At 40.4% G+C, this 18,636-nt stretch overlaps 1 protein-coding gene across 3 annotated transcripts in view; it reads right to left on the bottom strand.

Annotated features, from left to right (window-relative positions):
- Positions 1-18,636, bottom strand: part of NAV2 (neuron navigator 2) — a 435,335-nt gene that overhangs the window by 146,586 nt on the left and 270,113 nt on the right. For all 3 annotated transcript variants that reach the window (XM_072865147.1, XM_072865145.1, XM_072865146.1), the window contains exon 3: positions 15,946-15,998. In XM_072865147.1, the coding sequence (XP_072721248.1) occupies positions 15,946-15,998 (53 nt within the window). The remainder of the gene's footprint in view (positions 1-15,945; positions 15,999-18,636) is intronic.

Raw genomic sequence — 18,636 nt, 5'->3', positions numbered from 1 at the left:
CACATAAAAAGTCCCTTTGCTCGTTACATGGAAACCATAATACGAAACCTCCTCAGTTACTAAGGTCCTAAATTGATCGAGTATTATGTAGGACTTGTAAAAACCTTCTGTTATTTGTACTTGCATGCAGCAAGTTATTTAATACTCTAACCACGAAAGCGGATCACTAATATCTTACTAAAGGGTCAAGGATGTTATGCCAGGATTTTTAACCTGCAATAAGTATAACAAACATGAAACCGAAAATAAACACGGAGGCCACATTTGCTTGAGAAGGCAGATTGCCACTTGCTCTTAAGTTGACAGCTGGCAAAAGTTTCCAGCCACAAAAGCTGTCAAATATAAAAATTGTAACTGGAAACCTCAGCTGGAATCCCAAAAATGGTCACTCGTGACACCCTCCACATGTCAGAAATGACAGGCAACTCTGGTCGCTCACCGTGGGGCAAATCCTGCCCTTCAGGGAGATGGTACAACAGCATTAAATTGCACGGGATAAAATGAATTTTGACCAGGTAGGGTCTTCTGCACAGCAAGTCTGACTGTTAGTGACTACAGCTGCTATATACAGCCTGCATTCAAATCCTACCTAACAAAGCGAACTCCAGAAAGCTTGGACGAGTTAGGCATTTTTTCCCCTGCTTCTCAACAACACAATAGAGATCTTGCAGTAGCTTCACACTTAGCTTCCCATCAAGCTACCACCAAAGCTCTGCTGTCATATTCAGAAGATGCAGAGATGCCAGCCCCTCGAGACCACAGCACTTCTATGCAGAAGTCCACGCTTAGACACCTCGAGAAGCTGCAAGGAACAGCATTTTAGGAATGTTGTTTCATGTGTGTTATGTGTAGTTACACAGTTTCATGTGTTTCGTGTTCCATGTGTTCCACGTGTGGTTACACAGAAGACTTCTGAATAATACCACGGAGCAATTTTTGCTTTTATTGTGGTAATCAGTAAGTGATAAAATAGGGTCTCCGTGTTTGAACACCTTGCAAACATTAGTTTATCGACTCCCACAACATCACAACCAAACACTGCTTTCACTTTATAGATAAGAAAGAAGAGACGCACCAAGCCCCACACTTGCTGTCACATAACTACCCTTCTTCTGTGAAGTTTGGAGCCATCAAAAGGGAACGTGAAAGCTCCTGCCTGCCCTCAAAAAAATATACAAGCGAGAGCTGTGTAGCATTCTGGAGGCTGAGCTCCCAGCACCTGACCTGCGCTTCCCATCCTTCTCAAAGTACTAAAAAAGTACAAGGGAAGCTGCCAGAAAATCTTCAGCATGGATTGCTCTCAAGGTACTTTCATTTATTGTCTAACACTCCCTTCTATCAGGGGGGGAAAAAAGTTATTGGCATTACCTAACTGTGATTTCAACCATTATAAACACTGATATACTCAAAACTTTTATCAACCTCATTATACTTTGTATACTATATCAAAGTATACGAAGTATATTGTATACTACTTCCAAACCCAGATAGATACCAAAGAATACATTTCCTGTAATGTTTAGACCTTAAAGCTTGTAGCAGGGTGCAGTTCAAAGGTTCATTTATCCACGGTTCACTATGATACGACAGTCAATATCTACTCATTTCCTTCCTCAGTGCTCAACAACCCTTTCAAGTTTTCAAGACAGCTCTTTTATTGAGGTGATTTGGGACTTTGCCAGAAAGCCAAAGTTTACCTCTTCAAGAATAAACACCACACAAAAGCATTAATCCATTTCTACCACCTGCACTTAACAAGTCTTCACCATTCCAAGAACAATTCCAGTCTTCCACAGCTGTGGGTAGATTTCTCCTCTCCTAATAAGGAGGATTACTTAGGTTAGCGAGTGAAGACAAGCAATATCTCATCTCAACTCCAGATCTGCAGCTGTAGAAACTCAAAGTAGCTCTTCCAGTCCTGCTTTGCTTCTCTTCCCAGGTCCCTCATCTTTGCTCAAACTCTCCTTTAGCACAGAGCAACCACAGGATTAAGATTTACTTCTGGGTAGCAAGTTCCTCACCCGTGCCTCCATTCTTGGTGCTACATAGTAGTCCTTGCTGACTTCCTAATCTCATGCTCATCGCAGAGCCGATCCAGATTCAAGGAGCCCCCTGTAAAGTGACTATCTCCTCTTCCCTGGGACAAAGCCAGAGTTTTTACTGAGCATTTTAGCCACCTAATTAAGATATATGGCTCCCATGCCCAAACTGGTGGACAACTGCCCGCAGAGCGCTAACGCTTGAGGTGTGTATCTGGAACGCAGGTTGAGGGACCTGGACCTCGCTGCCTTGGACAGACGGGCCACCTTGCCGCATCAGTTGTAACGCCTGGCTAAAGGCTGTAAGAAGCAGGGGCTTTTTGGTGCTGCATTGATACAGAAAAAGAATGAGGGGGAAAAAATATACAGTAATATAAAATGCAGAAAAAAGATTGCAGGAAGTGGACTACCGAAAATCTATGATTTTACATAGATTTACATATGATTACATAGAATTATTTTACATATGATTTTATAGTCAAGAACTCGTAAGAATCAAAACATTACAGAAACAGGATAATATCCTATTTCAGTACTTAAAACCAGGCATGATGAAATAAAGAGGTAATAACAGAGGATTGCAAAAGCAAACCTCTTACATTCAGAAAATAAAGGACTACAATAAGATCCTACAGGGATGTAGGGCATCGCACATAGAAGGAATTCACTAAAAAAATACAACTGAAGGACAAAAAAAGCATCGATGATTCTGTTAACATTTACGCAGTATCATCTGTGATACTAACTATGTTACATGGCAGGAATGTGAGCAATTAGTTGATTTTGAAGGAAAAAGGAAAACGTAAAGAAACCTGCGGAAATTCAACAAGAAAGTGGAATGCAGAATGCAGGTCTACAGCTGAAATAATTAAAACTTAGTGTTGATAGAAATTCAGGGTGCTTCCCACACAATGACTGGCCGGTGGCCCACATAGAAGTGATTTGTGACTGCTATCCAGCCCCAGTGGAAAGGGCTCGCACTCACTTGGCACTCTGGAGTCTCATAGGGGGCAAAAGCCCTGAATGCTCGACCAGGGAGCCGTCTTCTACCCCGTGCCCGAGGTGCCGAGAATGAAAACAGTGATGCTGGGATGTGCGAGAGATGCAATCACTGGTTTTTCCTATTGTAAAAACCAAAGATAAGAAAGCTACTGAAATCTTCATATGTCAAATAGCTTAAGGTGTGAATACTATTTTGTGGCCACTGGCCTGAGTGAGGAACCCTAAACTTGGTTGAATTAGTCTAATGCATCAGAAATCATGTTGCTTGTTTAAAGACAAACGTTTCCAACAGTGTAACACTTAATGAATGTCACCTATAAAAGCTGCAAGGAAGGATTCTGTCTCTAGCCCCTGCTGTATTAACATAGGAACTAACTATTTGTAATCTGCAAATATTGTTTTATGGAGAAAGATCCCCCAGTGCATACAGGGTTGGAGATAACAAGCTATTCTGAAGTAGTAGCATGGTAGTTAGACCATTTAGATGTCTGTACCTAGGATAGAAGTGAAGTTCCTGGATAGATCTCAGCTAAGGAAAGACCTAATGACCCTGCGTCGTGGTGACTTCCGACACAAAGTACAGCTGCCTCCTTGACATTACAGTATTCAGCAGCAAGTCGTCACTGAGACTCTACAGGCCCTTTCTTGGCCAAGTCCATGTATTACTTAAATCCTTTAAGCAGATGTGAAAAGACTGGATTTGCCAAAGGGGAGCGTATATTTTCTTTTTCACTGTGAGCTACAATTGCTCTTTGGCTGACAATTCTGATTTCTCATTTGCTTTGCCAGCAACATTTAACACAGCAGAAACAAAGCAGGAATGATGGCAGTTGGATACTCTCATTTCCCACCTACCCAAAATAGAGGAAAGCTGTGCAAAACGAGAAGGAAAACCAAGGACAGACATCCACAATGATTATCTCACTCGGACACGTTACTGGCAGTGTCCAAAACTGAGCCTCGCCTTGTTACGCCTCCTGGCCAAAAGCATCAAATGAATTTGCAATTTTGACTGTCGCATATAAACTGTTTCAGGTACAGTCACCTATGAAAGTGCATTATCAGACCCACACCCTGTACGACAGGTATTTATTCTGAAACATCCCTAAACACCAACTGAGGACGGCTGAGCCCACACCCGAGGGGCTGCCCACCTCCGCGGGCTCCTCCTCCTTTCTTATAATTAGGAGATGATATGAAGAAATAAAACCCCATAGAATTAAATTTCTGTTCAGACATAACATATCAACTGTCACAGCTCCCATTCTCATATTCACAGTAGCAAAATACACGTTTCAGTCAGCTGCGTGAAAACTTCCTCTTAACATGAATCTCTGGGTGGCATTTGCTACCTGGCAAGATGGGAGCAGAAGGCATCATGGCTAAGAAGTATCGCACACGCATAACTTTCAAACACCGGACCAGCCTGCGGAAGCAGCAGTTGCTTTGTTACACCAGTAAGACCATCAGCCTCTTGCTGGAAAAGCAGGACTAAAAGCTAGTGGTCACACCTATTTATTAATTTGTAAGTACTTTTGTAGAGGACATCATTGCACATCATTGTTTTCATTCCCACCGGACCTGCACACTCCTCGTTCCTTCCTAGCTTCTACACGCATGAAACTCAAGTACACACAAATTTAACAGCCTCTCTGAATTCCTGTGTGTGGATCAGAATACGTTTATTCAATTCTTATTCCACTATTACTTTCCCAGGTGTATTACTCATATTTCCCTCTATTCTCAGAAGTACCCTCCAGTAATTATGCATTTCCGACAACACTGGCCACCACACCCACACAAGTTTCTGCACTTGTCATATAACAGCAATTTCAATCTCTATTCTTGTCAGTGCTAGAAAGAAAAGGAGTCAGGAAACGTGCCCTGGCCTGTATGAGCAGAATAGGGCATGTCAGAAACAAAAAAAACCCAAACAAATATCCCCATCCTGTAGCCTGTAAATGGAGACCCATAGGTGGGCACCAACATATGTTGAACGTTGACTCTATCAGACAAAGACTTGAATACAGAAACTGTCTACAGCCAAAGCTGTCCATCCAACTCTGCCAAGCCAAATACACAGCGTAAACTATAACTAGTGACAGATTCGGATGTTTTTCTCAAACAAAAATCAGAATTAAACTTACTGTAGGTTCCTTCACTTAGAAACCATGGGAAGTTTCTCACGTTATGATGCAAGACCGCTGCTCCCAACTTTTACAGTGATAGATGTGGAGTTTTTATGAGCTTATCCAGAAAACTCACTACTTATATTGAAACCAGTGCTTTCCACTTAACTTGAGGCTCCATGTTATGTCCAGTATATTAGTTTTCAAAGGAGAAAAAGAAGATTGATTTCATGTGAAAGTTTTTAAAGTTTCACAAACCTTTATGCAATATTCCAGCAGACTTCACATACAATGTAGAAACAAGAGCCTAACACAAGCTGTTTTCAGCAAGCTGTTTCTTAAAGCAAAATCTATTCCTTGTCTATATTTTCAGATCAAGATTTTACACTCAATATTTTTATATCATAAAGTTTAGGAAGAGCCTTAAAATCTGAAGTCATTACATTGACAATCCTTAAAACCCTGGCGTTTTGGGGGAGGGAGGGTTCTCCCTTCAAATAATGTCTCATTTGTATTATTTCCTAAACACAATTATATATAAGAAATACCAAGGCAAAATTGCAGATTCCAGTTTCCCCAGAAGGATATCAATACTATTATTGCTTTGTTTAAAATAAATCTTAATTAGTCGTTATCCCAATGAAAATGTATCTTTTTTAAAAGAAAATAATACATTGCTCCAAGGGTTCATATGCTGCTCCTGAGTATTTGGATAAAAATGTCTCTCAAAATTAAGTTTCAAGATTTTGACAGAACTTGGTGGATATCTTAGAAATGAAATAACAGATGTAACATAAGGGCAAATGAAGCTAATCCATATTCTGAAGCCAGGTTGTAACAGATCTAGCTGCAGAAACAAAAATGTATTATCATGGGTACACTGTTTTCACATGTATGTGAAGAGTGGACTCTGTTACAATTGCATTATTTTGGGTTTTTAATGAAAAGGACTGTTTGGGCACCAACCTAAGGCTAGAGAACTAGCCTAAGCCTCATCTCTTGCATCCCCTTCTCTGTGACCCTGGGTAAAACCTTAGCTTTCCTGTGCCTCGGCTCCTCCTCTGGAAATAATGGGACAAATTTCACTCACAACATGCCTAATATAAATAGAAATGGGGGCAGTAAGCACCACAGAGAAAGCTGCGGTTCATGATGGCCAAGATTTCTAATCACACCAAAGAGCATCCAAAGGGCGTTCTTGTATCGTGAATGGTTTCAGGCAATCCCGCGTGACTGGCAAGGCTTGCCAAAGCTAATCTGGTCTGGGAGAGGCAGATGGAAGGGTTGTAGAAATTTTCCTAGTTTCTTTTGAAATTCAGCTTTTCATGGTTTTTTTTTTTCAGGTTTATTTATTCAAAACTGAAACTTTCATGTGAAGAAAAAAAAGTAAAGGGTAATGTCTTTGAAAAATAATCCTGGAAATATTATTTTTGGATCAGCTTTTCACGATCAGGCCTTAAATATATTTGAAAAGTTGAAGTGGATAATTTGTGCATAATTTGAAATCTTGAGACGTCCTAAATTACAATTTTTTCAGCAACAAGTTCAACTTTGGAAAACAAATATCAACAGTGTATCCTGCCTCTGGAGAATCATTAATTTAGGATATAGATGAAACCCTTTGCTGGTCTCAATAGACACTTGACTAGATTTTAGCACATACCACACTAACTGTACGTTATGGGCACTAAATCTCTGCTTGTGTATAACTAAAGGCAGGAACAGATGGGGAGAAACCATGGCTGTGCTCAGTAAACACATTACGAGGGAGGTAGCAGGTCCCATGAACGCTTCATTTCCACCTTCCCTGGCCGCGTGCAGGAGACCCTTTTCTATCTGGGGCTCCCAGACCAAAAGTTATGTTGCTAGTGCTGTGCTGTTGGGATTAAATGTAAAATATGATCAGTATCTAGTGAACCCGGACTTCTTCCCAAAACATCCTCGAATTCTACATAAACCAGTGTTTTTAAAAGAGCATAAATGCTTAAAAGGAAGGACTGACACTAGACCCCCTCAATGCAGTAAGCACTGGCTCTTGTACATGGTTGTATTTCCTCAAATACTAGCTCAAGTGTTGAAGGCTCTGTATAGCATTAACTTGAATTTGCAGCAGTAATCCAGAATTTAATGACATTTCTGTGTAGTTCTTTCTACATGACATTTTATCACAAACAGAGCTTTTAACTCAGAAAAAAGTTTCGTATTAATACTGCTGCACTCTATTAAATGATTAATTATAAAAATAACCTACCAACCAAAAATTTTCAGCAACGCAAGTAAAATACAGATTCTCAATTATTGTGAGTGGCATGGAAGCACACCAGCAAATGATCTGGTTTCATTTATTCAAATACACTCAACTCAAGAAAGTAGTAACGGTCATCTCACGGCTGTGTCACGTGAAGGACCTCTTGCAATACAGTCACCGACAGTTGTTCGTTTCTAAAAAAGATCCCCGGGAAGGGAGCTACCGCCGCAGCCCGTTCCCAGGCACAGCGTACCCTCTCCGTCTCGGCCGCATACTTATGTCTCGAGGTCCGCGGGTCACAGCTTCACCTGTTCCCAACTGATTTATTCTGGTGGCTGGAGGGACACCAACACATATGTGCGCCCTCCTTCCTTGCACCTGGATCCTGGATAACATCTCCTACTGAAATTCTCCTGCATAATTGCTTAGAACAAGCACAATGGTACTGTTTAGCTCAGACATTAAGTATATAAAAATAATCCTACATAAAAAGCAAAAGAATAAACTTTTCTGGATATGTATTACCTTCACAGACTTGTGACACAGACTTAATCACAGACTTAATGAATTAAAATAACCTTTATCACACAGGTCCAGTGTATAAGCAACGGCTGGAAATCAAAGATTTATGGCAAGACACATAGACAAAAAGTTTATTTCTCTGGACTGTCTAATCCTTTGTAAAAGCTATGATCTGTTTCAGATACTCAAGAGTGAAGAGCTTAGTACTAGATATGCTATGAAAAGAAACAAAGACCTAGGCACCAGAAGAAACTGTCATTTAATTCTTCCATCACAAACCTGACAGAGAAATTTAAAACATTCTTGTTTAATATGAAGTTTCACTGTACTGTTTTTAAGCAGTGCAGCAGACAGTGGGGTTTCTGTGCACAACTCAGAAACCAGAATTAAACTGGGTAAACATGAGCAGGTACCTTTTGTTATCAATATAAGTTTTAAACTGGGGTTACTGTGATTTTGTTGCTGTTTTGGAAGACTACAAAGTCTTCTTCACAGCCAGGGTTCAGAAAACGAATTCATTAATTTCCCAGAAAGGGGAAGAATAATTGAATTTTTACTTCCACCTGTTCTCAAATCAACTTAACCTTTTTCCTTTAGTTACAAAAGGCTCAGATGAAGTTAACCTTGAATAAGACCCATAATTTAGCCCTGACAGACTCCACACAAAATTTAGTCTGAGCACAATTTTTGCTCATGGTACCAAATTCAACACCAACAGAGTCTCGGTGAAGTTAATACAATCTGCTGCACCTAATACGGCCTCATCAGGAATGCAGTTTCATTCGTGGCATGTGCCCCAACGTGCAGGCGTGGGAAGTTAGAAGACTGTCATCCATAATTTCCCATTTTTCCCCATTTATGCAAAACACAGCAAGAAGCTATGTGTTTGCAGAGTATTGCACAGAAGGTATATTTATGTAATAATTTTATACAAATAATAGGCATGGCAAAAAAGAATTCTTCTTCTAGACTTTGGTGCAGGTGTAAATACAGAAGTGAAAGATACGGAGATCTCCACATACGTCTGCGGAATGACCCTGGTCCCTTAATGCATTTGCTGTTTCATGTATTTAGTCCACACAGGGCGTAGAACCATAGGTATTCAAAAAGTGTTAATGCAACTTAAATTAACAATGACATAAATTATCAAATAGAATCTAATTCTGTCTTTATAGTTGAGCTCACATCTTCCAGTTTTTCCACAAAAATTACTTTTTAAGTCAGTTCTCTGTTGCTCTTTATCCAACCTCAGACTGTTTCAGAGACAGATGATGTCCAAGTTCTTGCATCACTGTATAGGGCAAAGAATTAGAGCACACCCGCAGGGACCACAAAGACGATCCCTTATGGGAATGACAGACTGTCACCAGCCACGTCTCCAAAGGTGCCACATACAGCCACCCCATGGACAGCACACCATGCACGTACTGCCTTATCTCCCATCCCTGCACGCGGAAGAGTTTTGGAAGCCTTTCTCTCCAGAAATTAAAGAAATATCTGTTTTGTGACACTTTATCGTGCCTTATGGCAGGGAGATGTATATATTGGCCTTTCCCAATCCAGTCTAGCTCTATTTATCTTGTTATTTTCCATGGAGGGTGATGGTGGGGGTGAGGGGGCAGCTTGTGGTTTTATTTAGACTGAAAGCTCTGCAACACAGAAACCTACGCTCCAACCACGCCTGTCTCACTGATAACACTAGACAAATGGTAAGCATAATAGCATAACAGCAGCCTGGATCTCTGGAAAAAAAGAGAGACAGTAAAACGAATCCTTTCTAGGTGCAACAGTCATTATAAAGTGAGGAAGAAGGGCATCTACAAGCAACCTGGCAAATCACCGATAGTAAATCGTTCTTGTCTACATGACAACATGGGTTCATACATGATCAACAGAAACACAGGACGCTTAGAGAAAATGCTTTAAACATTCCTGAACTCAATATTTGGCCAAGTGCCTGCACAGGCAGTTGAAGGAGCTAAGCTAGTGCCTACCACTGGACAGTCTGGCACGGCTCCGGGTAACGTCTCCCCCTCCAGCTAACCTTCAGCTGTGCGGAAACATACCACGGGTTAAGGCCAAAAGATACCCATTTGTTACTGCAGTAACATTAAAAGAGATTAAATTTCTGAACATATACTGAGAGTAAGATACAAACTCCCCAAGCAAAGCAAGGGGAAGAAGCTTACCAGAAGACAGAAAAGTTGCCTTTACTACATTTCTCAGAACAACCTCAGGGTAGGATAACTTGAAAATATATGGCTATATTTAACCACTGGGATATGTTTCCAAAAATCCTACGCCAGGAATTTGCACAGGGAAAAATAAATAAATAAATAAATAAATAAATAAATGCCTGCGATGCTTTTGATCTTCCTGGCAGAGCTGCTCCCCTGCATTAGCAGCACATGCCCAGGCAGCAGAGTTTTGGGGAATGGGCAGCCAATCAACCAGGCTTCAGCCCCACCAACCCGGAGGGGTTTGGAGCAACAGCCTTGCAAATTTATTGCAGCTAGCTACGGCAACGTTTAGACAACACCGGGTGTCTAAAAATGCTCAAAATGTTTAGAGCAGCAGGTTAAAGTCGATGCCTCCTCTTGAAGAGCAAAGATCGAATTCTTTTCCATGAGAAAAATACAAGTAACTAAGAATATATATATATTTTTTTAAACAGCAGTCATACAAAAGACATCAGCTCGCCCACTTAGTGGCTATTACACACAGATAGTTAGCTGCTCAGGTGATACAGATGGTTTCGGTTCATATTATTCCTGCCAACCAACTCATTGACGTGTACCCAGCTATACCCTCTAAGTATGGGCCATATCACACCAGCATTCATGTTTATCTCAATTCTTTGAGAAAAAGAACACGGAAATAGGTATAGCATGTGCCATACACACAAACAGTAATGAAGATTTCAACACCTCATGCTCTTTTCTCCAATTAAAAAAAATTCATAAAGCAGGGGATGGGGCTGGCAAGGGTCACGCTGAGGAGGGAAGCAGACACCCGGCTCTAACAACTGAATTAAAACTCCCCCAGCGCTGCTCACTTCAGCTGGCGAATTTTCATACAAACTGTTCTTTGACTTTGGGTGTCATGTACATTACAGAACAGCTTGTTTTCAGAATACAGGAAATCAGTCAAATACTAAAATAATAGTCAAATTGCATTCACTGGAGTAAGGTTTCCTTACTCCAGTGAATATATTGAAGTGAACATATTGAAAACATGGTCTTCATCTTGACTTTTATAAAGTCCCTGGGAAGAAATGCAGGCTCTGACCCATGTCGCACTACAAGATTCTTTACGTTTGCAAGACAAACAGTAGTAGAAAGACCGAACGGTATTATTTTACTAGTACAGCTCGGTATCTGCATCACAAAGGGATGATTCTTAAAAAACTTCTGGTCAACACATGACAAAAATAAATACCTCCTTCTTTGTTATTTGATAACACAGATACTTATATACACAAAGCAATCGCCCTCAAAAATAATAAAACCCAACCACAAACCCACATGAGAACCACAGTTACTTCCTACTCTATTTATAGGAGGGAACTGTGGTGTTGGTTCAGCCTACATTCCTTTCTGTTGCTCCAAATTCTGGTCTTAGATGTCCCACAACTTCCCCAGGCTTAGCATGGAAAGATGAGAGTCTGCTTTATCCACCCACAGATTCTCCCCCCCTCTCCCCTTCAGCACTGACAGCTTTGCTACCGCTCCACTCCCTCAGACTTCGGTAACAAGGGTAACGCACTATCACGTCTCAGACTTTCACACCTAACATTTAAGTTCTTTCTAAAGTATCATAATCTCCGATTTTATTTTTTTTTTAAATGTTGAACCTTGGAAAAAATTAGATTTATTTTCTCACTAGTCTTTTCTCATACTTTTTTCTTAAATATATATAGAGATATGTCTTATCTCTTTCCACTGCCACGTTCGGCATTTCTTACCTTTACATTCAAGGTGGGAAAAAACCTCTACCTCTCCTATAAGACCCCTTGCTGCTACTTCTTCTACCCCTTCTTCCAGTCCCATCTTCAGTTGTGTTTCAACTGTTGCCTGTGTCTGCCAGTATATCCCTTCTGCAAGTATCTCCTCTCTTCTTTGTCTTCAAGTCCACGTTTTAAAAATTAACTTTCTTTACTCGGCTTTCTCCTCAGTCGCTTCTATTCTAGCTGATATGGATCTTCTCTTTCCTTCACCTCACTCTCCACTCTAATGCTCTAATCTTTCAAACATCTTGTCCTTTGCCGCCTTCTTATATCACATAATCTTTACCATTATCTCATCTGTTATGATTTATCACTTACATGTAATAGGTAACACAACAACCTCCCTCTTCCTCCCTTCTTGCAGTGCTATGCAAAAATGTACATTAAAGTACAAGATAATAAAATGCTCAGCTCTCGCACTAAAGCAGTGCTGTGAAACTTCCTTCAAAAACTGTGCGTGTTTTACACAACATATTTCCTCACAGACAGAACGCAGCCCCACAGAGCAAGATTTCTACAGACTGCCATTAGCAGTCAGACTTGATATATAACATATAACAACTCACTTAGGTACTCTGGTTTTTGTTTGTTTACTTTATCATTTTACAAATATAAGCGATATGAACCCTTTTATGATAGGTAACATTCAGCACTTGCAAAGGTACCCACATCAATAAGAATAATCTACACTACCTAGAAGGGAATGGACTAAACAGAACCTCCTGTGCAGCCCAGATTCTGCAGGATGCCAAATGCTCTAGTATCATCCCCAAAACAAGAGGCGAGAAGGAACAACGGAAGGACGGCACAATGGCACGACGGCAGGACCGACCGACGGCCTGTTGGGCCAGAATGACCAACTGCAGGACTGACCGACGGTCTGAACGACAGGTTTATTGGCCTCCATCTTTTTTTCAGGAGCGTGTAGAAGAGGCAACCGGTCTTGTTTTACTCTCCTTTGCCCTGTTCTTAAGAACCGTACCAGTATTTTCTTGTGCTTCATTGTAAAAACCTAAATGCAGTTGTGGTGACAGTCTCCAAATCTTCTTGGTCCCAGAACCTGTGCTCCGTACGACTACATCCTTTATTAACCACAGGATTTTCTGCATGCCAGCTGGAACTAATCATCGCAATTACAGGCTTTTCTTTGGAGGAATATCTACAGTACAAAAACATAGAGGTTTGGGAAAAAAACCCTGAAACAGGTCTTATGCGGAGGACAAGATATAAAATAGTCTATAAGAGATTATATGAAAGCCAGCCAACTCTTATCTGGAGCAAAGGAAGACAGGGATACTCCCCACAGCAGAGAAAGCCAGAGACGATGACGAGGGGGGATAGGTTCTCACCTAAGTGATTTTTCATGGACCCAGTGGGGGTCCTTGCCATGTCATTTCTGGCATTGGGACTAGGTTGATAAGCACTGATGGTCCCAAATGGTTCTGCAGTACTAAACTTAATTTGACAAGGCTTATTAGCACTGGCTTTGAGCCTGACAGACCCAAGCTGTCTCTAATGCTCAGTTTGGGCAAATGTGTATGATGCTCTCCAACGCTGCAGTATGGGAACAACAATGCAGAGAGACCTGATCTGGCTCTGTGTTGAGCTCTCTAAGGTTTGGCGGGCTTTACTGGCTTAGGACTGTGCCACGTGGAAGCAAATATACTTGCTTTCACACCCCCTTTAATAGGCTTGGAAGACACAGATTTGTTCCAGCTTTCTAAGCTGATAACATCTGGCTGGATGCGAGCTGGCTCTTCACAATTCAGCTCACATGTGTCTCTGCGCATGTCATCGTGAGTCTGCAAATGAGGTAACTGCCACAGGGGCAAAGACGATGGTAGAAGGCTTCCCTCTAAACTCTATTGTATTTCTATTTAACGAGCAAAGTGAAATCTTCATTTATGGTGCCTTCCCACTCCCCTCCCCACCCCAAATCTCCTCATCTGTGATGCCCACCTTACTGACACTACAATATCGAGATGGACACCTGTAACTGAAAGATTCATTTGAAAAAATAAGACTAGACATCACCTGGTTGAGTGTTTGAACTGACTGGATAGCCTTGCCTCTGCCACCTCTCTGAACCAGAAGTACCAGACACAAACACCAGTTCCCACACTCTGGAGAATGGCTGTAAGCTATATTAAGGGGAAAGTGCATTAAAATGCAAAGGATGAAGACTGATGTATCTTAAAAAACAAAAAAAACCCCACTGTTATTAACTCCATATGCTAATATGCATTTTTCCTCGAATGCAGGAGACCTGGAGAAAGGTTGTCGTCTTAAACACTCCAAGGAATTGTGTGAACACAACCTCTGTGAAGATACTTATGTTCTTGCCTTAGTATCTTTACTGTAAGATGATAAAGAGCTCTGTAAGCATGCACACTTAATAAAAGCAAGCCATAGGCATAATCCTAATTTTTTCTCGTGTGAGGAAAACCACTGGGGATGCCTAGCTCTGACTGATGCACTACGTCTCATGAGCAGGGGACACAGTCCCACTCACTCCATCCTCCTGAATGAGCAACGGGAGTAACACGAGAGCCTCAGAGGAGGCAGAGCAGAGCAAACATTTCTTTCCAACACTCTTCACAATTCCTGACCCAGCACATTCCCTCTGCATGCCTCTGGTTATAACCAGATCTGACTTCTATAAAGGAACCTACAGCGTGCATCCGACTATCCAACAGAACAACGCTGATCCTTCCTTGAGAATAACAACTTAAAGTGACTTTTAGCTACCATGTCCTTGAATTTGTTATGCACTCCAGTCCTGAATGAAATTCAGTTCTTACGATACACTTGTGGAACATTAAATTATAGTAATTGTCAAAATTTCCTCAATTATTTATACTCTAGACAGCTGCTGTGGCTACAGCAAGATTAGCAACCAACCTCTTCAAAGCAGTAAAAAGTAGCAATGATAAATCTTTTAGATGGCTTTCTTTTTACGGAGCGCTTGCTCCATGGGTTTAAGCGAGATTGCTAACTTCCAAGAAACAACAAAAAGCCAAAACAGAATAGCAAAACGCAGTGTGGTTGCTGACTTAAGACGGCAAACTCTCATCAAATCTTTAATCTTTCCTTTAACTACGTGAGTGCTTGTGCCCAAGTTGCAGTCATGGGGGTAGGGGCAGTTGGGAACAGAGTCATAACAATGAAAAACATTAAAATACCTTCACACACACAACAGATATTCACGTATCCCACAGTGAGCATTTGCAACGCAAAGGGGAGATTTTAGAATTTATATTGTAAAATGAGTTTTTTCTCAAGATACAGAAGGAAATAACCTTCTTTAAAAGATCATAAATTTTAAACACTCCTAAGATGCATTTTAAAAATCAGTTTCTTATTATTTGCTTTCTCAGTAGAGTTCAGCCTATAATTTTAGCTTCACCAATACTCATACAGACATACTCTTGAGGTACTATATGCTTTTAATTTTACTGCACTAACTTTTTGGTTCTCAGTTTTAAATACTATAGCAAGATACAATACAACTTCTTTTACAAATTAAAAATTATCAGTCAAAATGAAGTTGCATCCATAAAACATCTTGAAGTTTGCAATTTGAATTTTTTTCATTTAATGTGTTTTACTAATTTAGTTTCTTTTCAAATCCAACTTCTAATCCAACTTTAAAATAAATACCTAATTCTGCACTTGCAATACTACTGTCTACATGGAGGAACAAAATTTTCTTTTTATACTTTCTTGTTTAACTATGTGATATTTCAGAAATATAAAATACCAATGTAAGCATAATATTGATTGGAAGTATGTGACAAATGATAAGGCCTAATTCAACTACTTATGGAGTACAATGGGGCAAGAACCATAATATTAATATTCTTCATGTTATACCTTTGCTTTCAGTACTGTGAAAAACTAAATAAAAATTGTTATTAAAAGTCTCAGACACTGAAGTCGCACACTCTCACTCGATACTCACCCACGTACGCACAAACAACAGATCGCTTTAGTACTTACCATTTGAGACCTATTTTTTGGGCAGCCATTGATGTCTTCAATCTTTTCATTTGCTGAAAAGCAAAAAAGAGGAGATAAAGCAAAAAACTATACCAAGGATGTTTATTCCACTTATTTCCAGAGCACTTGCTGCTAGCTAAATGAAGGGGTTTCAGACCGTAGTTGTCCAGTCAAAGTGAATGTGGGAAACACTGAGACCCATCAAAAAAAAGCAGCTGGAGTTTTCTAGTGGGCCATGCCTCCAGAGACAGCTGGGGACAGAAAACAACCGGTCTGACAACATCTTGTACGGTGACGGGTAACTCCTTCAAACTACAAAAGAGATTTAAACTCTGGAAACTGAATCACTGCTGGGTGGAAAAGTGAACACTACCTATGTATACAAGGTTGCTCGTCAGCTGATTTCCTTGTAAAGTAGATATATATTTTAAATCTAGATGGGAAATTTATGATCAATAACTCTAATTTTTTAAATTATTTTTTTCTTAAAGCACAAACCACAAGACTACTTTTCAAGCTTCTTGTCCATGGCTCACAGGCAACGTAAGGTGCAGAAAAAGATACCGTTTCAATCTTTAAAGTCCCAAGTGAAAGAATAAAGTTGTTCAGGTGGTTAAATGATTGCGTTAGAGTCTTAGCTTACTCAGTTTCACATTTCAGTCTTGGACCCTGAAATGACTTGTGTGCTAGACTCAAGAAACAGTTACAATCAAAGTTCAGTTTCCCACAGTTTTTCACTGTAATAAAGGTAGGTGTTCACATCCCATTTGATGAATCAAACAGATTCGCCTCCCATTGATTCTTATATGAAAAGCTGTGTTTTCTACCAGTCCCATATTCTCAGGACATCAGTCAGAACTCCATCTCATTTCACGTCTGTCTTCAGTTTGGAGTATCAAATTTGGCACAATGTTCCAACAGGAGTCATAACGACGACAAACAAAGTAACGTAACTTCACTCTTGCCTGGTATTCCCCTTTTTACACAAAGTGTCACAGTACACCTTTACGCCACAGTAATGCCTTTAAGAATTGATGCTCATCTGAAAAAAGATTGCAGCTAAATCCACTGTACTGTTCCCCAGAGTGCTCCATCAGCCCCTACACACAACGCGCATACATTTCTTTCAGAAATGCAATCTCAGATTTGGTCATACAGAAGCAAAAATTATTTCTTTAAATCCCATTTACAAATCCAGTGCATCCACCTTGTAATATTTACTATCTCTCGGTTTAGTATCATGCAATATCTTTATCAACTAAATTTATAATACTTTACAAAACTGATAGCTATATTCTTATAAATTTGCACTGTTCATAAGTATTACTTGAAAGGAGACTAATGAACTCCTGAATGAGCTTTCTCTTGTGTGGGACACGTGCACAGAGATATCTCTAATAACCCAGGTAATTTTGTTTATCTTCCTTAAAAAACAGTAGGTTTTTCCCTAGTCCTCTAGAACTTCCAAAATGTTACCCAGTGTATTTAAAACCAACGTTAGCCAACCGTAAAGCTTATTACCTGGCTCTTTTTAAGCTCTTGTACACAAACTACCTGGACTCACCTACTTGAAACTGCCTAAACTGTTAGTAACTTGTTTCCAAGATTCTGCTGCAATATAGCATTTGCCTTTTTCTGAGCTTTTTTTACTATGCAAATGTAAGACCAAAATATTTACTCAAGACTTCTACACTTTGTGGGTATTGCTACAGGCTTGGAGTACAAGCTTTGTTCTAGAGCTGTACACTAAAGGTTAACCCCGTAAACCCTATAAACTAACAAATACACCGTTCTGTAACATGGGAAAATTAATGGCAAATGAAGATGTAAGCCACCTTAAATTTTTCTGTCAGGAGAAATTTACATCTGTCATGGTTTAGCTCAAGTCGGCAACTAAGCCCCACGCAGCCGCAACTAAGCCCCCCACAGTGGGATGGGGAGAGAATCGGAAGGGTAAAAGTGAGAAAACTCGTGGGTTGAGATAAGGACAGTTTAATAGGGGAAGCAAAAGCCGTGTACACAAGCAAAGCAAAGCAAGGAATTCATCCACTCCTTCCCATGGGCAGGCAGGTGTTCAGCCATCTCCAGGAAAGCAGGGCTCCATCACATGTAATGGTTACTTGGGAAGACAAACGCCATCACTCCGAACGTCCCCCCCTTCCTTCTTCTTCCCCAGCTTTCTATACTGAGCATGACGCCATATGGTATGGAACAGCCCTTTGGCCAGTCTGGATCAACTGTCCTGGCTGTGCCCTCTCCCAGCTTCTTCTGCACCTGGCAGAGCAGGGGAAGCTGAAAAGTCCTTGACCAGTGCAGCAACAACTAAAACATCTCTGTATTATCAACACTGTTTTCATCACAAATCCGAAACATAGCCCCATACCAGCCACTATAAAGAAAATTAACTCTCTCTCAGCTGAAACCAGGACAACATCCAACACACCAACTATTTGGGATGTTACCTCTTTACCGCCTTCCATTCTTACACTGTGGTGATGTTACCATTCTCACCTAGAAATCCTTCCTTTTGTCTTGGTACCTTTCTATCAGCTTGCAAGATGTCATCAGCTGTCGTTGTGCTCTTCTGATCAACTTCAACTGATTTGTATCTTCTTTATTTCATTACTATCAGTTTCCTGCATTTTCTTGTGCCCTACTTTTTCTTCTTCTTTTTGTTTTTTTAAAGAGTTG

The sequence above is a fragment of the Ciconia boyciana genome, chromosome 6, assembly GCF_034638445.1.
Source record: "Ciconia boyciana chromosome 6, ASM3463844v1, whole genome shotgun sequence".
NCBI classification, from domain to species: domain Eukaryota; kingdom Metazoa; phylum Chordata; class Aves; order Ciconiiformes; family Ciconiidae; genus Ciconia; species Ciconia boyciana.
This window is presented reverse-complemented; position numbering and strand designations above follow the sequence as displayed.